The following is a 20,783-nucleotide window of genomic DNA, read 5'->3' as shown; positions in this document are numbered from 1 at the left end:
ATCAGCATATTAAAATAATTTCTGAAGGATTATGTGACACTAGCTGCATTTCCATTACCCTTCAAATTGCGCAAATTGAAATAGCGAATTGAAAATATACCAATGAAAACACGTAAATTTGGCAAAAACTCACAATATATTTGGCCATATATCGCAAAAAGTTTTTACGTTCGCATGGGGTGGTTTTCAGGCAATTTGAAAAAGGAATATTTTGTAAAACTGCAATTGAAACAGTTTTCCGCATTTACAGGTCACCTGGCGTACGTAAAAGACGATCATTCTTTAAAGGTGGTGCGGTATGTTGGGACAGAAGACGAAACGGTTCTTTATTAAACTCATAAAAGACAAAAGATTACGGGAATACTGGATTCTAAACAACAAAGAAGTGCCACAATTTATCAAGACCTTGAAGCAGATATACGGGGGAGAAAAACCTAATTTCCCAAGTATAAGGTGCTTTTCTTGCCAGTAATGCTTGGATAACACACCTATGTCCTCCTTCGATCCTTCGATGTCTCCTATGTCTCTAAAAATAATGACTAGCGCGCTGGCAGGGATATACATAAACCTACTAACATTGTTGCCATGATTTTTGGACTGACTTATCGCGAGAATTTTTTTTTACATTTTAGTCGCATACCATCGGTTAATGGAAACGCTGTCATTTCGCAAATCGTTTTTTAATCGACATTTAGAAAATATAGCAAAAGTTTTGAGCAAATCTGTAATGGAAACCAGCCTACTGAAGACTGGAGTAATGATGCTGAAAATTCAGCTTTGCCATCGCAGGAATAAATTACATTTTAAAATATATTTCAATAGAAAAGAGTTATTTGAAATTGTAATATTTCAGAATATTACTAATTTTACTGTTAAAAAAAGCCTTAGTGAGCATTCTTTCAGCACTTCTTTAAAAAACCAGAAAAACTTACTGACTTCAAACTTTTGAACAGCAGTGCACATTACTGGAAACAGCAGGTTAGGCCTAGCGTGATGTGACTCATGATGAATCAGTGTGATCAGTTAGAAAGGAGACACTGTTGTGTCCATTTGTTGGTCTTTCCTTTTCATGTGGTCTGCATCATGTGTTTTCTGAATAGGCCTTTATCCGCTGGTGGGCTGGAAGATCGGTGCTGAAGTTGTGTATCTGGCTGAAGGTAACGCCGCTGGAACGGGTTCTGCGATTAAATGGGCACAGGATCTAGGTGAGGAGGATGACCAATGTGCATTTACTTGCAAAATAACAAGCCCACACATATCCCTTAACTTCAATATGTATTTTTCCTAACATAAATACAAAGAAGAACCATTGAAGATTGTAGATGCACACTCAACTCCATTATGATAATTTATTTAACTTAAATAAAAAAAAAGCTGGGAGAAAAAAAATGCTGAAATCACTTGGTGACTATTTTCTAGTTGTAATTTGCTTATTGTAGTGTCATTTCTTTGGTGCCTGTCTTGCAGAGCTCTTTTCTGATGTGAAGGAGACAGGAGCCATGGCCAGTAGTGTGGAAGACTCAGACGGCGTGTATTTTGTGCCTTCTTTCAGTGGCTTACAGGTGTGTTTAAGTGCATCTGTGATATTTTGCCTCATAGACTTTCATTGTTGCCTATTACAGGCTGATCTTTTTTATGTCTACATATTTTTAACTCATGGTTCACCTCATGGATTTGTTATAAATATTGCAGATTTTTTAATTATGTCATTTGATTAGAGATCCATCAATCTGTTCCACTGTCTGAGTGAACTGGACGATGATTCGCTTATGCAAGAGATCCAAGATTATCTGAAATCTGGAAGACTATGATTATGTGTGTTTATGTGCTACAGGCCCCTTTGAACGATCCTAAAGCTTGTGCCTCTTTCATGGGCTTAAAACCTTCCACAACCAAGAGACACCTGGTCCGAGCCATTCTGGAGTCCATAGCGTTCAGGTGAGCGGAGCAAACTGCTTGCAAGATCTGACCGTATCATCAAAAGATCTCTCATGAATCAAAGAATATGATCTGTTAAAGTTATAAAAAGGTAGACGGGATGGATTGTGTCAAGGTCAGAAATGAACCATGGCTTTGGGGAAAATGGACAAATATCGCTCCTTAATAAAAACAAAAGTTAATAATTACTGACACTAGTATATGATCAACTACACAGAAACACTGTGCTATCCAAATCAATCAATAAGTGCTCATATACATAGTGCTGGATTGCTTCAAATCTTCTGTTATTGTTCCTGCTCTGATAAAACACAATATAGCCAACTTAAATTATTAACTAACTCAAATATTTCAGTTCACTGCAGGACAATATTTCAGGTCACTGCAGGACACTGTAAATAGACTTTGTCCTCAACCGTATGTATTTTGAGGCATGTCCAATCCTTTTCGTAGAATTTAGCTTGGCATTTAACACTGTTTTCCCACTGATTCATTGAAGTCGGCATTAAACAGAAGTTAAATTAGTATTTTTTTATTTTCTGTTGTGACGTGTATCCGAGTCAAATGGCTTCTTGAAAAAATGTAGGGTGGGACTTGATTTAGTCCATCTAGAATTGACTGGAAGGTTGTGGTTTTCTATTGCTGTGATGTCATGTGAGTGACAGGTTGTCCCGCCCTCATGTGAGTAAACGTCATCAGAGAAGAGAATGACACTGCAAGAGGGAGGGGAAGTTATTTTGATTAAAGATTATGAGGATGCATGAATTATATAATACATTTTAAATAATTCAATTATAAGTATGTAGTTGAAATAATTAAATTACAGATAAATCATTTAGAATAAACTGCAATATAGATTTTTGATTTCATGGTGACTTAAATAAACATAAATGAATTATCCACAATGTCAAATATTTTTCAAAACTATCACTACAGTTCTTTACTGCAGGGAATGATCCCACTGAAATGTGTAGACAAAAACAAGTTTCTCCACAGAAAACGTACTCGGTTACTAACGTAACCTCGGTTCTCTCTAGGAGAGGGAACGAGTACTGCGTCGATATAGCGACGCTACGGGAAAGATATTTCTTTTTCGAGATTGAAGCATAAAAATTAATCCTTAATTTTGTAAAATATGTAAAACGCTTTTCTGTAGCATACAACCTTAGGCAGAGCAATACCGCACGCCCATTGGCTGCTCTGCCAGAAAAGCACAGCCTATGCGAGGCCAGAGACGCTGACCAATGAGGGCGCTTCGCGCCCTTCTGCGTCATCTCCCGCCGAAACAGGCGTGGCCTAGGTCTATAAATACCAAGCATAGCTGCCTCCACTCCGATTTTCGTCACAGAAGCGACACAGCGTGGGCACGCACGGCATGAGACGCAGTACTCGTTCCCTCTCCTAGAGAGAACCGAGGTTACGTTAGTAACCGAGTACGTTCTCTTACGTAGAGTTCTCTCCTACTGCGTCGATATAGCGACGCTACGGGAACCCCTGTAAGACGCCGTGCGTGTTCTTGGACCGACACAGACACCCAAGGGCGCGCGCGCGCGCCCCGGCATACAAGCGCCTACACCAAGAGTATATAGGGAGAGCGGCTAGAATTAGCATCATCCCTTTATAATAGCGCCCCTAAGGGCATAATAACATATATATGTAAATATTAGATATATATGGGGTAGGGCTGGGCGATATGGCCCAAAAAAATTATCACAATATTTTTTTTTATATCAGTCGATATCGATAATTATCGATAAATGTCAAATCTTTATTTATTTCGAGTTTAAAGACAGATTTGTACACCTAAGTGAAAGCTGTAGAAACCAGAGCGTTGTGTTTTTAAACTACTCTTTATTGTCAGAACATATCATGACAAACAGGTGAACATTCACAAATCCGAGGTAGAACATTCAAACATTTGACATTTTTCCTTAACAAAATAAATATCTTTATTTCAGTAGTATTAGCTTGAGTTAGGATGCAGATTTACTTTATACAATTTATGTTCATTAACAAAAACAGTAACATCTGTTAAAAAAAGTAACAACATTATTTTTATTTGGTAAAATGTAATATTCTTTAGTTTTATTAAAATTAACCATTGGTCATCCAGCATCATGCATTTAGATCATGATAACCACAGATAAAATGTAACTTTATGGTTTCTATGGTATTTATGAAAACCAGTAGCCTAAATACATTATTAAAAACTGTAATTATATTCCATTAGTCCTTTAATACATTGTCTACATTAATAATATTTTACAATTCAATATATATATATCCCACATTTCATGGTGCAGTTAATATTACTAGGCTAACGTTACAGTAACGTTAAATCCGTGGTAAATGATGGGAATGTGTAGACGGAGAAGCTTCTGACTGTATCGTTGCGCGCAGTGTTTCTCCTGTTCGTCAGCGCTGTTTCATCTGCCTTTAAACTGGTGTAAAGCACTGAGACATTTGTGTTCCTCGCTGAATACAAGCGCTTCTCACTGGATCTCGTGACCGAGACCGATCAGAGTAAACGCGTCTGCTCGAGTGAACTCGCGCTGCGCTGCCGTTTGGACTTTGAGCCGAGCGGATAAACGGTCCGTGTGGCGCGCGGTTCAAATGAGATTCGTTCCGCTTTTGGCGCAAAAACATTATCGAACATTTATCGAGCTCTTGATATCGTTTTATCGAGAAAAATTATATCGCGATAATTATCGTTATCGTTTTATCGCCCAGCCCTATATGGGGGTTATAGCATGCTCATAGGACACATTGTCAGTGAGTGATGCTTAAAACATTTTAGTGACCTGGGCCGCCGTGCGGGGCAGGAACACCATACCTGGTCTTAGACCGAGAGCAGTTTAGCCTGCAACGCAGGAACCTCTAGGTTATAGAACCTTATAAATGTAGACGGGGAGGCCCAGCCTGCCGCCATACAAATATCTTGTAACGAGATTCCGCTATACCAAGCCCACGAAGAGGCCATGCCTCTCGTAGAATGTGCCCTGATGCCCAGAGGGCATTCCACACCTCCCGATGCGTAGGCTAGCGCAATGGCGTCCACCACCCATCGGGACAAACTCTGTTTCGTCGCAGCACGCCCTTTAGAGCGCCCACTGAACGAAACAAAGAGCTGCTCCGACTGTCGAAAAACAGCGGAGCGGGACACGTAAGCTCTTAATGCCCTGACCGGGCAAAGGAAGCTATTTCCGTCCTCAGAGGCCGGCAGAGCCGACAGGGAGATGACCTGAGCCCTGAACGGTGTGTTGAGGGACTTAGGTACATACCCATGCCTCGGTTTCAACACGACTATAGAGTCGTTGGGCCCGAACTCCATACAAGAGGCTCTCACTGAGAGCGCTTGCAAATCCCCCACACGCTTCACTGAAGCGAGAGCCAAAAGAAACACGGTCTTGAAAGACAGGTGCTTCATGTCAACTGAGTGAATAGGCTCGAAAGGGGCCCCTTTCATAGCGTTTAACACTGTAGAAAGGTCCCAAATGGGGACTGAAGGAGGCCTTGGAGGATTTAACCTCCTGGCTCCTCTAAGGAAACGGACCACCAGGTCGTTTCTGCCCAGTGCATGGCCAAGCGTCGGATTAACGAACGCTGATATGGCTGCCACATAGACTTTGAGCGTGGATGGGGTCCTACCCTTATCCAACAGCTCCTGCAGGAAGGAGAGAACCTCCGTTTCCCCGCACTAAAGGGGTGACAGACCCCGGTCTGAACACCAACCAGAGAACACCGACCATTTGGAAGCGTAGAGCCGTCTAGTAGACGGGGCCCTAGCCTGCTCGATCGTGTCTAACACTCCTCTTGGGAGTTTAGCGGGTACCCGTTTATGGCCCACACATGAAGGGACCATAGCTCCGGGTGAGGATGCAAAATGGAGCCCATGGCCTGCGAGAGAAGGTCCTTCCTCACTGGGATCGGCCACGGAGCAGTACTCTTGAGCTGCATCAAAACTGGGAACCAAGGTTGATTCGTCCAGTATGGTGCGACAAGAAGCACTGAGCATCCGCTTTTCCTGATTCGTTCCAGCACTTGAGGCAGGAGTGAGACAGGGGGAAAAGCATAGAGCGGACGGCGGGGCCAGACCTTGGCCAGCGCGTTCGTGCTCTTTGAAAAGAATTCTGGGCAGTGAGTGTTTTCCTGGTTTGCAAACAGGTCTACCTCCGCTCTGCCGAACATTTTCCACAGCAGACGCACTGTCTGTGTGTGTAGGGACCATTCTCCTGTTGGAACGTTGTTCCGTGAGAGTCTGTCTGGTCCTACGTTCAGACGACCAGGCACATGCATTGCTCTCAGCGAGCGCAGGTTGTGCTGGGCCCATACCAGTATGCGTTCCGTCAACCTGAAAAGGTTTCGGGATCTCACGCCACCCTGGCGGTTTATATAGGCTACTACCGACGTGTTGTCCGAACGGACCAGGACGTAGTGTCCCTTTATCCGAGGACGGAAACGCCTCAGCGCTAAGTCCACTGCCATCATTTCTAGGCAGTTTATGTGCGGTAGTTCGACTCGTTCCGCCCACTGGCCAAAGAACGGTCTGCCTTCGAGCAGTGCTCCCCAACCCGAGGTGGAGGCGTCCGTGGACACCACCTTCAGGCTCGAGGAAGTCCCCAGGCTTACACCTGACCGGTACCAGTCTGACGCTCTCCATGGTGTCAGGGCTGAAATGCATTCCTGATTGACCTTGAGGCGACAACGACCGTGAACCCATGCTCGGCGCGGTACGCGCGCTTTTAGCCAGAACTGCAGTGGGCGCATGCGCAGCAGGCCCAACTGTAGAGCTGCCGAGGCTGCGGCCATGAGGCCTAGCATTTTTTGAAACCTCCTGAGCGGCACTATATGACCGCTGCGGAAGGATTTCGCCATCTGCAGGGAGTTTCGCCTGCGCTGTGATGACAGCCGAGCTGTCATAGACAGCGAGTTCAGTTCCAGTCCCAAAAAGGAGATCCTTTGACTGGGAAACAGTGAACTTTTTTCCCAATTGACTCTCAGACCTAAGCACTCGAGGTGATCGAGTATTAGGGTTTTGTGGCGAATGAGTTCTGAAGGCGATTGAGCTAGAATCAGCCAATCGTCCAAATAATTCAGAATTCGAATGCCGCGGAGTCTCAGGGGTGCCAGCGCCGCGTCCATGCACACTGTAAATGTACGAGGTGCTAGAGACAGGCCGAATGGCAGGACTGTGTACTGATATGCCTGGCCCTCGAAGGCGAATCTCAAAAATCGCCTGTGACGTGACGCAATTTGTATGTGAAAATACGCGTCTTTCAGATCTATTGCCATAAACCAGTCTCCTCGGCGAATCTGCGCGAGGATTTTTCTGGTCGTGAGCATTCTGAACTTTCGCTTTGTCAGCGCTTTGTTCAAATGCCTGAGATCTAAAATGGGTCTGAGACCCCCGTCTTTTTTCGGTACCAGGAAATATCTGCTGTACAGACCCCCTTCGCTTTGAGCTTGAGATAAAGGCTCTATGGCCCCTTTGCTCAATAGCTTCGCTATTTCGGCTCGAAGTAGGTGTGCTACTTCTGTTTTCACCGTGGTTTCGACTTTCTCCGTGAAACGGGGAGGGCGTCGATGAAACTGTAGCGAATAGCCTCTTTTTATAGTCTCTAGCACCCATTCTGAGACCCCGGGAAGTCTTTCCCATGCATCTGCACGTGTGACTAGGGGTTGAATGTAATCTGGGCCCTGGTCGCGAAATGGCGGCGACACGAGAGCAACCGTGTGCTGTAACATGGACGCCGTGGCGTGTGAGGCGGGGGGCATGTTTAACACAGTATGCATCCCGCGCGCGCTCGGCTCTCTGTGTTGAGAGAGAGCGCGCGGGGCGAGCCCCGTAGGGCTCGTTATGTTTGTGAATAAACGTGGGCGCTTGGTGGCGGGCACATTTATAACACCGGGGACACTGTGTTTGTGTACTGACTGACCGTTCGTTAGTTTCGTTTTTACAGAAACCGCGGAACGTGCAGTGTGTAGTGGTTGTGGGCACTGGGCAGTGGGCACGCTCACTACATGTGAAGCACAACCGACATGAGTCGATTTTATGTGTGCAAACCCTGTGTTGAACGGGGCTGTGTTTGTGTGAATGAATGGGCACTGGGTGGGCATTGCAGTTACACACATTACACCGTCGGCCTTGGCCGGGACACCAGAAATTAAACTCTTTTTTAGATTTATCTGGGTCGCCGTGAAAACGGCGTTTGTGTGCAGGCAAACGGGCTTTACGGCCGGTTTGTTGGCTGCTGAATACACTGGTACAAACACGGAACTTAGGGCTGTACAAGCGGGAATCTTGGGTGGAAGTCCGGCCGCAGCGGGACCCGAACACCGTCTTTTTCCTAGCAGGGCTAGGATGGCGCCGAGGCCTCGCGTTTGAGAGTGATCTTGGGCCGAGGACCACGCGGTGGCGGGCGGCGTCCGGCGGAGCGAGACCGTGGTCTCTCTCGGGCCTGTTGCTGGGCCGGCGCGGCGGGCGCGGGGCGCTGCTGAGTTCGGGCAGGCGGCTGTTTAGGGCGGCCTGTTGCGGAACTGGAGCGCTTTGGCAGGAAATGTCTCATGGCCTGCGAAGTCTTCTGTACCTCAGCGAATCGGTCCGCGAAGTCCTTCACGGAAGATCCGAAGAGGCCAGTCGGTGAAATGGGAGCGTCGAGGAAGGCAGAGCGCTCCGACTCCGCCATTTCAGAGAGAGTCAGCCACAAATGTCTCTCGGAAACAGTAGCTGAGGCCATGATCCTCCCAATGGCATGTGCGGCGGACTTTGTAGCACGAAGAGCTAGGTCTGTGGCGCTACGTAAGTCCGGAACACTGATCGCGCCCGGGCCTTCCTCGTCTAGCTTGCGGAGGAGGTTGGCCTGGTGGATTTGGAGCACCGCCATGGTGTGCAGCGCCGATGCAGCTTGTCCGGCGGCGGCGTACACGCGGCCGTTCAAAGCTGATGACGTGCGGCAAGCTTTGGATGGTAGTACTCCCTTAGCCCGCCGTCCAGCAGAGGGTGGGCAAAGGTGAGTCGCTACAGCCTCCTCGACCGGAGGGAGAGCATGGTAGCCTCTGTCTCGAGCACCGTCCAAAACGGAGAATGCTGGCGAGGCAGAGGTACGCACTCTGGCTGAAAATGGCGCCTTCCACGATTTCGCTACCTCTTCATGAAGCTCAGGAAGAAATGGGGCGTGTCTGGAGGGTGGCGCAGCGCGTTCTCCAGAAAGGAAGCAGCCATCCAGCCGGTTGAGAGCAGGTTGTTCGGGCGTCGACCAATCGAGGCCGAGGCTCGACACGGCCTGTGTGAGCAGACGCATCAGTTCTGCCTCGATGCTGATCTTCCCTCCTCGGCGTTCCGGAACAGCGGGGGAGGGGAGGTCCACAGAGCTCGCCCATCCCTCGCTCTCCGAAGCGAGAAGCGAACAGCAGCCGTCATCCCCCTCAGATACGGCTTGTTGGTCGTCCTCCATAATGGACAAAGCGGCGGGCTGCGGCTGTTGTCCATCGGTGAGCGACTCACACGAAGTGTTGAGAGGAGCTAGCGGCGGTGGCGGCGGCGAGCTCCTCGTGGAGGGGGGTTCCGGGACCCGCTGAGCGCGGCGCTTCTTACGGCGCGGCGCTACAGGGGGTGGGTGAGCAGCTTCGGAGAATGATGCAAGGCGAGTCCGCAGAGTCGCGATGGGCATCATGTCACAATGATGGCAGCCGCCATCACCGAGAGCGATAGCTGCATGATCCTCGCTCAAGCAGGAAACACACAGCTCGTGGTGGTCCCCGTCGATGAGCGCAGCTCGACAGGAGCCGCAGGAAACACGAGACATCTTTAAAAAGACACTCGTTGCTCTTTGTGAGAAAAAGTATGTGACGCAGTAGGCGAACACACACACAAAACACACACAAAGTGATCAAAGGATATTCCACGCCGGAGAAGCGCAGCAGGGAACGGCGGCTGAAGGCGGCGAAGACCAGCGGCTTCAGGTAAGGGCTCGTCCTGCTGAGGTGCTGTATCAGACGGCTGTGGTGGCTCGAATCCGGTCCTACGATGCGTGTAGCTTCGTGAAGGATAGAAAATCGGAGTGGAGGCAGCTATGCTTGGTATTTATAGACCTAGGCCACGCCTGTTTCGGCGGGAGATGACGCAGAAGGGCGCGAAGCGCCCTCATTGGTCAGCGTCTCTGGCCTCGCATAGGCTGTGCTTTTCTGGCAGAGCAGCCAATGGGCGTGCGGTATTGCTCTGCCTAAGGTTGTATGCTACAGAAAAGCGTTTTACATATTTTACAAAATTAAGGATTAATTTTTATGCTTCAATCTCGAAAAAGAAATATCTTTCCCGTAGCGTCGCTATATCGACGCAGTAGGAGAGAACTCTACGTAAGAGAACCTAACAATGCGTAGGGCACAGCTTCTCACACAGTGTCTGCAGGGATGAACATGTCACTTGAGTTGTAAAGAAGTCATATTGGCCTGTTGAGACCCCTGATGATTTTCTTCACACATCGCATTCTCACAATCAGTCATTATTGTAAAAAATAATGAGTTCTTCGATTTGTCACCTGACTAGGTTCTTCTACTGCGAAATCATTAAAAAAGAAGTGAGAAGGTGATTGGATGCAAACCACTATCCCTTGGCATTCTCAACCCATCTAAAGTAGTTAAACAGGACTATATTAATAGTGACCCATTCCTACTTGCTTCCCCCTTTTTCACCTTTAAGAAAAGTTTTGTCCTTCAGACAAATGAACGCTGAACTTTACTCAACAGCCTAGGGGGGTATTCCAGGAAGCAAGGTTAACTTACTGTCACATATACCCTGAACTCTCGGTTGATTAACCCAAATCTTGTTTACTCGTGGTATTCAGGTTTCAAAACCTGCTCTGGATAGAGCATTTATAGCAACTTACATAACCTGAAATTTACCTCAGGTTTTGGAACTGAAAGTTTTAAGTTGAGTAAACTTACCTGGGTAAGTTGCATAACCTGCTTTCTGGAATACCCAATGTTCCTACTTTACTCCTCAGCTGGTGTCTTTGCCCATCGTAATAATTGACTTATCCAATCCCATCTCATGAGAAAACCTTACAAGTTTGTGTGGATGAAATACTTATAAGAAGAAATTGTATCTTTAAGATGTGTGTTTGTATAAATTTAAACATTTTAATTTCAAACGAAACAAACATTTGAAAAAAATAAGCTTCAAAGCATGAAGTAAATGGGGTCCGACACTGTAAACCTAACCTTCAGTGGGCCATGAGAAGATAGTATGAAAATGTACGGATGAGTTTGTTTGTACTAATTCATACAAATAGCCAACAATTTGCCAAAACATAAAATAGTCACAAATTCCCAATAGGCTGTGATGGACTTATAGGTAACGACCAACGTTTTAATACCAGTGCCTCTTTAGTCATAACCCCCTTGTGTATATATAGGCAACTAACAGCCATTCTCATTCTGATTTTCAGGAACAAGCAGCTCTTTGATGTCATGCTTAGGGAAACGCGTATTCCCATCACTAAAATCAGGTGAGGGTTTCAGCCCAGTTCTGTCTTGTGGCATAGCCTGATCCTCCTATCTGTCTGAACTTGCGTGCATTCCTACACATTTATAGGGCAGATGGAGGTGTATGCACTAATGATTTCATCATGCAGCTGACCGCTGATCTGTTGGGGCATAAGATAGCACGTCCAAGTCACTTTGACATGTCTTGCCTTGGAGCCGCTTTTGTTGCGGGACTAGGAACAGGTAAGGAAAAACACATCACATCATAGTACAGCAAATAAAGCCTACTATAAAGCCTTCTGTATCGTATTTGATATGCACATTCTAAGGCCTCTAAATAATCAACATGATCAAATATTTGCTGAAATATTTCTGATTGATAGTTCATACTTTAAAGCAGCCCTCAGTAAGATCGGGATTTCTTTGTTGTATCCTCGCGTTTTGCTCGGAGGTTTCTCTCTAGAGCTCCCCCCGCAGCTTCGGAATAGATATTTGACAACAACTGTTAAAAACTCGCTGGCTATTCTCAGACACTAGAGGCTTAGTAGATCAACGACATCAAAGCAGATGGGAAACTCTTTGCAACGTCGTCTTCATTCGGGTTCCAACAGCGTGAGGGAGTGCAATAATGACAGCATTATAGCAGATTTCTTTTTGCAGTAAAGCAATTCTTTACCTCGCGAGACTTGGGATCACACGATACTTCCAGACGAAGAGGCCGGCAGGCCGCTGGCCCAAAGTTGCAAACGCTGTTTTTCCGCTCACGGGCACCAGGGGGGTGCGAAACCACCACCATTCAACCCAAAATAAGTAATATAACCATTCCAGTGACTCCGAAGTTGATCAGTTAAGGTAAAAAAGTTACTTAGTTCAAACTTTAAGCCTGGGCTAGGACACACCAAGCCGACTTCAAAGAACTAGCAACGACGAAAACCGATGGTGTTGTCCGTCGCCTCGCATCATATGTTTATACTTTTATATTTTAAGTAGTCTGCTGTACTTTTATAAAGATCTATTGATATTACATGATATCAGAATTTCATATTTTTGCTCTGTTTGGGCCTCTGAATAAAATTGAGGATTTTTTCCCCTTCGTCTTATATCATACTATATGTGCCGTAAAAGCCTGATGTATCAAACGTGATACTCAAAACTTTAGTTTTATTGTATCTAAAGGTTCAATAATCTGTTACATTTAAATAAAAACTGACTATTGTTTCATATAGCAGGCTTTACAGAGTTAATCTGCCCATTTTATTCTGAATCGTCCTTTAGGCTACTGGAAGAACCAAGAGGAGCTGAAGAAGCTTTTGAACACTGACCTACATTTCCTTCCTCGAAGGAGTAAAGCAGAAGGGGACAAGGGAGGCCAATACAGAGGTGTCCTGCAGAGCTGGGAGAGGGCTCTTCAGCGGTCCATGCACTGGTATAACCAGCCCTGATTTACGATTCTCTTTCTCACTGAGAAAAACACTTGAACAGTATGATTTCCAATCTAGAAACTTGCAGATCAATGGTTTGAGTCTTACCTAATCACGAGGAGTTTTACAGATTTACAACTTGTTTGTGCAAATCCAAGTCACTCAGTTGTGAATCCAGCAGTATTATGACGAGGTGTCAGGCTGCAGCACAATTCCTACTTTAGAATAAGATAGATGTTGTATTATGATTTTGCCAATCAATACTTTAACCATTAGGGCACTGGAAATCAATCAGTGCCTTTATCCAACTACTGTTTTTTTTTATATATATAAATATGAACAAATAAATTTAACTCACTATGTGCCTTAATGAGGTGCTTTTGTACGGGTGATCCTCAGTGGTAATCCGGTTTCTCATCTCCCAAATTATGACATCTCACCCTGAGAGGACTATAGTAATTATATGTAATTCATGTTGTTTACATAGATGGGATGGGAGTAAGTGATACTTGCTGCTCTTTCTCACCTTTATTAATACACTGAGTTTATACACATTGTTCATCCATTAGTAGTGTATTGTAATTTATAAAATCAATCAATAATGCTATTGTAATTTTTATGTAATTTTAGTCTATATTTTCTAATTGTGCATATAGTTTTGATGTTATGTAGGTTGTAACATTAAATGTACCTCTTAATACAAAGACAATGCTGCAAACATGGAAAACTTGTTACCTTATTTACTTTTTTTTTTTTTTTTACTTTCCACTTGATACTATCAACAGTGACTAATGATATAATGCATTCAACTGTAGTAAATAAGTGACTGTGAAACTGTAATATCATAGGCTGTTATCAAGGAAAGAATAGATATTTGCTATGAAGAAAAGTATTTTATGAATAGACTGTCAAAGAACTCTTAACATTGTGCCATGTTTCGTGTCAGTATGTGAAACTGTTTGTTTCAATAAATGTTCAACATGCCATTTTAATGTCAAACTGTGCTTTGTCATGCAAATAAATCCAAGGTTTTTAATTTGAGGTCAGCAATGGATGTATTAAATGTGACGTTTTTAATCACTAAAATTAACTAACTAAAGACATAGACATGTGGGTAAATTCTTAGTTACAGTAGTGATTTAATGGAAATAGTTCATGCTGAAGCTTTGGGTGAGTTTTACATCTGTGCCGAACAATAAAACTGCAAATTACACAATAAAGGCTATAAAGGATTCTTTGAACAAATTGGTATGAGCACGAAATAATCCTTAAAAATTTATAATCTCAGAGGCCGGTATTTGCATTAACGCATTATTTGCGTTTGGTTTTGTCGTGCATTCAATTTATTATATAATCGTAATTATTTATAGTCCACGGGCGTAGGAAAGGGCCTCGATGGTTTCTATTGGTCGATCCAGGTGTCAATCATCTAGTGACGTGGGCGGGTCTAGAGCAAAAATGGCGACTTTATCTGTCGGAGAGCCTCAAGAGATGGAAGGTGAGCGGACTTGTCTATTTTTAATGATTTATTTTCAAAGGAGCATTTCATAAAGCAGCGATTATTATTCTTGCGCTAAGCTTTTGTACACGCGCTGAGTTTTTATTTTTAATCAGTTCATATTTTAGTGTCCTCTTACCATTCATTCAGACTGCAATGTGTGATTGTTTACGTTTATCACACAGCTTACTAAAGATAACGTTACTCTTATAGAATGCACGCATAAAATGGCGATGAAAGCTGCGTCGTTTCTTGAGATTTCTTTTCAGTGCATTTAAAAGCCATTATTTAGTACAGACCGCTTTTGACTGTTTGTATAGTTGTGTACACTGGGCGTCAATGCCAGCACATCTTACTGGTTAGCTAATGTAGCCCACCAGCTCGCATTACCTGTCAAAGTCTCACCTGTTCGGATGGATAAGGTGTAGGAGAACATGAATGTGAGCTATCAGACGTCACAAATCGAGCTTTTCTCGATGCCTCCATTTGTTTCCAGCTGCTGTATCAGCACAGTTAGCTAGCATGCTGCTGCTGTGGGATGAGGGTGTGTGTGTGTGTGGGATGGGCTCATTTAATTGATGGAGGCTTTGAAATAGTGCTTTGGAAATAGTGCTCGTATTAGTACGGGCCATCAATCATTTTTGACCCAGATAACAGCAGTGGTATTTTGTAAGCAGGTTGGTACTGTGGGTGTGCCCTAAAATCATTCAAAAAATATTATAAGCTGTGATTTAAAGTTGACAGGAGGGGTGAGTCTGAGGAATCTGGTGATGATGAGACCAAGAGGAAGAGTCTCAATGGAGAGGTCGACTCTCTGCAAGCCCCTGCCACTGGTGAGTGAGACCCACCTTGGTTTTATAAGAAGTTTGAGGGAAACCATTAAAAACGTTCTTTATTCCCCTAATCTGTTTCCTAATACCACTTCTCTCACTTCCATTTTTAGTACCTGAGGAGTCACCCGTTGACATGGACACCATAACCTTAGACCCAAATGAAGAGGTGACTGAGAAAGTTGTTGTTTTTTAGAGAGTTTAGACCGATGATGTTATTATTTGCACATTCATTGCATCTTATTTATTTAGGATGTGGATCTGGTCCATTGTCGCATTGGGAAGATTGAGGGTCTGGAGGTTCTTCTGAAGGCAAAGGTGAGAGTATCAAAGGCTGTTTCTTCAGACAATTGATATAGTAGAATTAGTTACTGGATAAAGATTTGTGGACAGTTATTTATTTACAGTATCAATTATGCCTAATTACAAATCTTAAATGAGTAATTTTCTTTGTTTCCACCATCAGACAATTTCTCTCAGACAAAACCTCATCAAACAGATTGAGAACTTGGACAGCCTCGTCTCATTAAAGGAACTTGATCTTTATGACAACCAGATCCGTAAACTAGAGAATCTTCAGGCCCTAACAGAGCTTGAGTAAGTCAGATATTATTTAGTCCAGACCTATTCATTTTTTTTTTTTTTTACATTACTGTTTTAAATTATTAGACTTTATAGTTCAGTATTACAGTTTTTTTTAAATGTAATTAATACTTTGATTCAAAAGGATTCATTAAGTTGAATAAAATCGAGCAGCAAATCAGCATATTTTTTCAGGGGACAGAAAAAATATATAGCGTACCAGAGAAGAAATATTTTTCGAAACCTACATAAATTATAAGAGCTTTACAAATTAGATTTGTAAAAATATATTTTTTATCATCTCTTGTATTTGACGAATTAATAAAGAACAAATAATAAGCTCTTAAAAGAGTTGCTGCATGCAGTTTTCTCACTTGTGATCGTGATTTGCAGGCAGCTTGATGTATCGTTCAACTTATTGAGGAAGATTGAGGGATTGGATTGTCTCACAAAAGTCAAGAAGCTCTTCTTGCTCCATAATAAGATTACAAGCATTTCCAACCTCGATCAGCTGACGAGCATCCAGATGCTTGAGCTCGGCTCTAACCGCATCCGGGTGAGACATCCGAGACCAAACCGGTTATGCTATTATGTTCTCCTTTGCTTTCTTAACATTTTCTCTATTTATATTGTGAATGTGTTTAGCTCAAATTGAATGCATGTAAATACTTGTATGTTCATTTTAGGTTATCGAGAATCTGGACTCTCTTAGTTCTTTGGAGAGTTTGTTCCTTGGCACGAATAAAATCACTCAACTACAGAACCTTGATGGATTGCACAGTCTGACGGTCCTCAGTATCCAGGTGCGTTTGCGATTTAGAAAGTGCTGATTTTAAGCCATGTTTACCTTCTCCGTTGATGTTGTAACATCTGTTCCTGCCTAACAGAGTAACCGCATCACGAAGTTGGAGGGACTCCAGAATCTTTTGAACCTGCGAGAGCTTTACTTGAGTCATAATGGCATTGAAGTCATGGAGGGCCTGGAGAACAATGTAAGATCTACCATGGCTGTTCATGGATGCAGTACTTTTTCCGCTCAATACAACATTTATCCATAAGATACTCTGAAATAATAACTGGCATTTAATATTTGTGACTGAGCGGTGGTTTACAAACGTCTGTAGCGAATTGCGAGATAAAGAAGTCCTCATAAGAAGCTGTCTAGTATCTAATAGTTTGCTTAATTTCCCTATTTCTCCAGCTATATTGTTCTGTGCCTCTCCACTGCACCTTTACTCCACAGGGACTCTCTTTGTGTTCTGATCTGTCGTCTCATTTAGCAGTGGTTTTATTTTTATCCGGCCCAGAATATTTTTGATACAGATCCTTCATCTTCCTCCCTTTCTTTTTTTTCAGAAAAAGCTAACAACTTTGGACATCGCTGCAAACAGGATAAAAAAGATAGAAAATATCAGCCATTTGACTGATTTAAAAGAATTTTGGGTAAGAAGAAAATTTGTACATGCTATATGTAAATAACAAAATGCACTACTGTTCAAAAGTTTGAGGTCAGTAAGGTTTATTTGAAAGGAAATCAATACTGATAGCTCACAAGGATGCATTAAATTGATCAAAAGTGACAGTAAAGACATTTAAATAATTAGACAAAAATATGAACTTTCTATTCATCAAAGTTGACTGAAAAAAAAGCAGGTCACACTTTAGATTAGGGTCCAATTCTCACTATTAACTAACTGTTAACTACGGCTTTTGCCTCAAACTCCTAATTACTGCTTATTAATAGCCAGGAAGGTAGTTGTTAAGTTTAGGTATTGGGTTGGATTAAGGGATGTAGAATATGGCCATGCAGAATAAGGCATTAATATGTGCTTTATAAGTACTAACAAACAGCCAATATCCTAGTATGCATGCTAATAAGCAACTAGTTAATAGTCAGAATTGATCCCTAAACTAAAGTGTAAACCAAAAGTAAAAAAGGTGTCCACAAAAATTCTAAGCAGCACATCTGTTTTCAACATTGATAATAAATGTTTCTTTAGGAGCAAATTTGAATATTAGAATGATTTCTGAAGGTTAATGTGACACTGAAAATTCAGCTTTTCATTTTGTCATAGGAATAATTTTTATAGGAATAATCTGAGTTGTAGTAATATGTGACCCTGGACTATACAAAACCAGTCACATGGGTCAATTTTTTGAAATTGAGATTTATACATAATCTGAACTCTGAATGAATAAGCTTTCCATTGAGTTGTTTTTTGAAAATCTGAATTCTGAGGGTGCAAAAAAATCTAAACATTGAGAAAATCGCCTTTAAAAATTGTCCATTTATGTTCGCAATTGTGCTGCATTCACTCACAAAAATAAATGTTTTATATATTTACGGTAGGAAATTTATTAAATATCTTCATGGAACATGATCTTTACTTACCGGTAATATCTTAAAGGGTTAGTTCACCCAAAAATGAAAATAATGTCATTAATGACTCACCCTCATGTTGTTCTAAGCCCGTAAGACCTCCGTTCATCTTCGGAACACAGTTTAAGATATTTTAGATTTAGTCCGAGAGCTTTCTGTCCCTCCATTTAAAAATGTATATACGGTATACTGTCCATGTCCAGAAAGGAAATAAAAACATCATCAAAGTAGTCCATGTGACATCAGTGGGTTAGTTAGAAGTTTTTGAAGCATCGAAAATACTTTTTGGTCCAAAAACAACACAAAATAAGACTTTATTCAGCATTGTATTCTCTCCCGGGTCTGTTGTCAATCCTTCACAGTTACGCTGCTGGCGTAAGACGCTGATGACGTGTTATCTGGTGCGCCCGAGCTTCATTTATAGACTGAGGGAAACGCACGCTGTAAAAGTGTCTCATCCGCGACATGCACATTTACGCACCATTAAAAAAAAATGATATCCACGCAAACAATGTAGAATAGCTTGAATATAGCGTGCGTCTCCCTCAGACTGTAAACGAAGCTCGGGCGCACCAGATAACACGTCATCAGCGTCTTACGTCAGCAGCGTCAATGTGGAGTCCTGAACGCAGATTCACAACAGACCCGGGAGAGAATACAATGCTGAATAAAGTCTTATTTTGTGTTGTTTTTGGACCAAAAAGTATTTTCGATGCTTCAAAAACTTCTAACTAACCCACTGATGTCACATGGACTACTTTGATGATGTTTTTATTAGCTTTATGGACATGGACAGTATACTGTATATACAGCTTCAATGGACGGACAGAAAGCTCTCGGACTAAATCTAAAATATCTTAAACTGTGTTCCGAAGATGAACGGAGGTCTTACGGGCTTAGAACGACATGAGGGTGAGTCATTAATGACATTATTTTCATTTTTGGGTGAACTAACCCTTTAATGATTTTTGGCATAAAAGATAAATCGATAATTTTGACCCATACAATGTAATGTTGGCTATTGCCACAAATATACCTGTGCAACTTATGACTGGTTTTGTGATCCAGGATCACATTTTTCACAATATCACTGTTTTTAGTGTATTTTTAATCATGTAAATTCAGCTATGGTGAGCATTAGAGACTTTCAAAAACACTACAAAAAATCACACCAATCTTTTCAACAGTAGTGTATGTAAAACGTGTACTTCAGAGTATCAATTTATATTGCCATTATCATTTGTAACAATTATCATTTTAGTTTATTCTAATATCTACAAAAACATACATTGCCATTATGCTAATATTTATTTTTTTCCTTCCTCTAAAAAGTTCTAAATCCTTAACACACTTGAAGCTTTCAAATGTGTTTTCTTATTCTCTCTTATACAGATGAATGACAACCAGATAGATAACTGGGGAGACTTGGACGAACTCAAGAACGCCAAAGGTCTAGAGACTGTCTATCTGGAGAGAAACCCCCTGCAGAAGGACCCTCAATACAGACGCAAGATCATGTTGGCGCTTCCCAATGTCAGGCAGATCGATGCCACCTTCATTCGTTTCTGATCATCCACTGCACATTACAAACACAATGCCCCACCATATCTCCCTCATGGACACCTTCTGCCCTATTTACCTCTTTTATTTAACAAAAACTGATCTCGCACTCCAAGTGTTGCCATTCCATGTGCCAGCACCTTTTACTCACACTGAGACTATATAACTATGCTCTGACTTATACTATAGCGTGAATGCTTGTTAATTTATTTTCACTTTAAGACCTGATCAGTGTGAGCTGAGAGGAGCTGATGCCTATCGCTCAGAAAATATATCAATGCTGACCCTTACTGCCCTTAGCATTTGGGCTAGGGCATGATTTCATTCTAGTCCCTTCAATCTTCCTCCATCCTTGTAGGTGACAGGCTAAAATTAGACATTTCTACCCTGTATGATTTACATCAGGTGAGGTGGTAAAAACGCCACATTGCATTCAGGGACTGAAGACAGCTATGAGGAAATTCTTATTCTTTGGTGTGATCAGGGACTATTTCCTTGAGTGATATGTAAGGCTACACTCATGGATTCAATTTGCATATCAGTTCTGTTTCTGGTTGTAGCAGTGTATTGAAATATTAGCTGGTTGAAATGTGACACCGCATATTGTTCACCCTTCATTAATACTGAATATATAATAACAGCCTCAATGAGATATAAATTCCATTTTAAAAGGTTCATGGCATTTTAGATGTTCTACAGAGCAAGGTGTTATGATCACTTTTTTTTTTTGTTAGACCTTTTTTTTTTTTAATAATTAAATATCACCTGCACTCAAAATATTCACAGACTCCATATTAATGCATGATCTGAGAAGTAATTTTGTCCCCGCCAATAGGAGGTGAATGGAAGAGGCCACATTGTGGTGAGTGTGTTAGGCCACTCCCATTTGACCAGTGGGAGGGGGGTTTGAGAGGGCTCAGCTGATGCTGTATAAAATGAACCCAACCCCTTTTAAAAGGGTCAAAGAACAACTGCGTAGGATTGCTTTTAATTTGCTCAAATTTTCACTTTGTTTTACAAGCTTGGTTGACTGTTTCAGAATTGAATGTACTATAAATAATAAATTGAATTTGAACAGTGCTTATCCTTCA

At 42.5% G+C, this 20,783-nt stretch overlaps 2 protein-coding genes across 4 annotated transcripts in view; both read left to right on the top strand.

Moving 5' to 3' along the window:
* Positions 1-14,081, top strand: part of gk5 (glycerol kinase 5) — a 23,160-nt gene extending 9,079 nt beyond the window's left edge. Inside the window, exons 11-16 of one of the 2 annotated variants that reach the window (XR_013797844.1) lie at positions 1,101-1,205; positions 1,468-1,562; positions 1,835-1,938; positions 11,385-11,444; positions 11,531-11,803; positions 12,291-13,827. Coding sequence is in view for 1 of the 2 variants with exons in the window: in XM_079614078.1 (XP_079470204.1) it covers positions 1,101-1,205; positions 1,468-1,562; positions 1,835-1,938; positions 11,385-11,444; positions 11,531-11,664; positions 12,697-12,863 (665 nt within the window). In the remaining variant the exon portion in view is untranslated. Of the gene's footprint in view, positions 1-1,100; positions 1,206-1,467; positions 1,563-1,834; positions 1,939-11,384; positions 11,445-11,530; positions 11,804-12,290 lie in introns of both variants that reach the window. The other variant, XM_079614078.1, reaches the window with a different exon arrangement.
* ppp1r7 (protein phosphatase 1, regulatory (inhibitor) subunit 7) lies at positions 14,037-20,783 on the top strand. Of its 2 annotated transcripts, XM_079614079.1 has the most exons (11): positions 14,037-14,090; positions 14,213-14,340; positions 15,078-15,173; positions 15,284-15,339; positions 15,423-15,488; positions 15,637-15,767; positions 16,146-16,308; positions 16,439-16,555; positions 16,640-16,744; positions 17,109-17,195; positions 19,525-20,783. In XM_079614079.1, exons 2-11 carry the CDS (start codon positions 14,238-14,240, stop codon positions 19,699-19,701), a joined length of 1,101 nt encoding a protein of 366 aa, XP_079470205.1. In that variant the 5' UTR covers positions 14,037-14,090; positions 14,213-14,237; the 3' UTR covers positions 19,702-20,783. The 2 variants fall into 2 exon arrangements, with proteins under 2 accessions (XP_079470205.1, XP_079470206.1); XM_079614080.1 differs by lacking the exon at positions 14,037-14,090 and having other exon boundaries at positions 14,163-14,340.

Source organism: Phoxinus phoxinus (genome assembly GCF_949152265.1).
Source record: "Phoxinus phoxinus genome assembly, chromosome: 5".
NCBI lineage: Eukaryota > Metazoa > Chordata > Actinopteri > Cypriniformes > Leuciscidae > Phoxinus > Phoxinus phoxinus.
The sequence above is the reverse complement of the archived record's forward strand: the minus strand, read 5'-3'. Positions and strand labels throughout refer to the sequence as shown.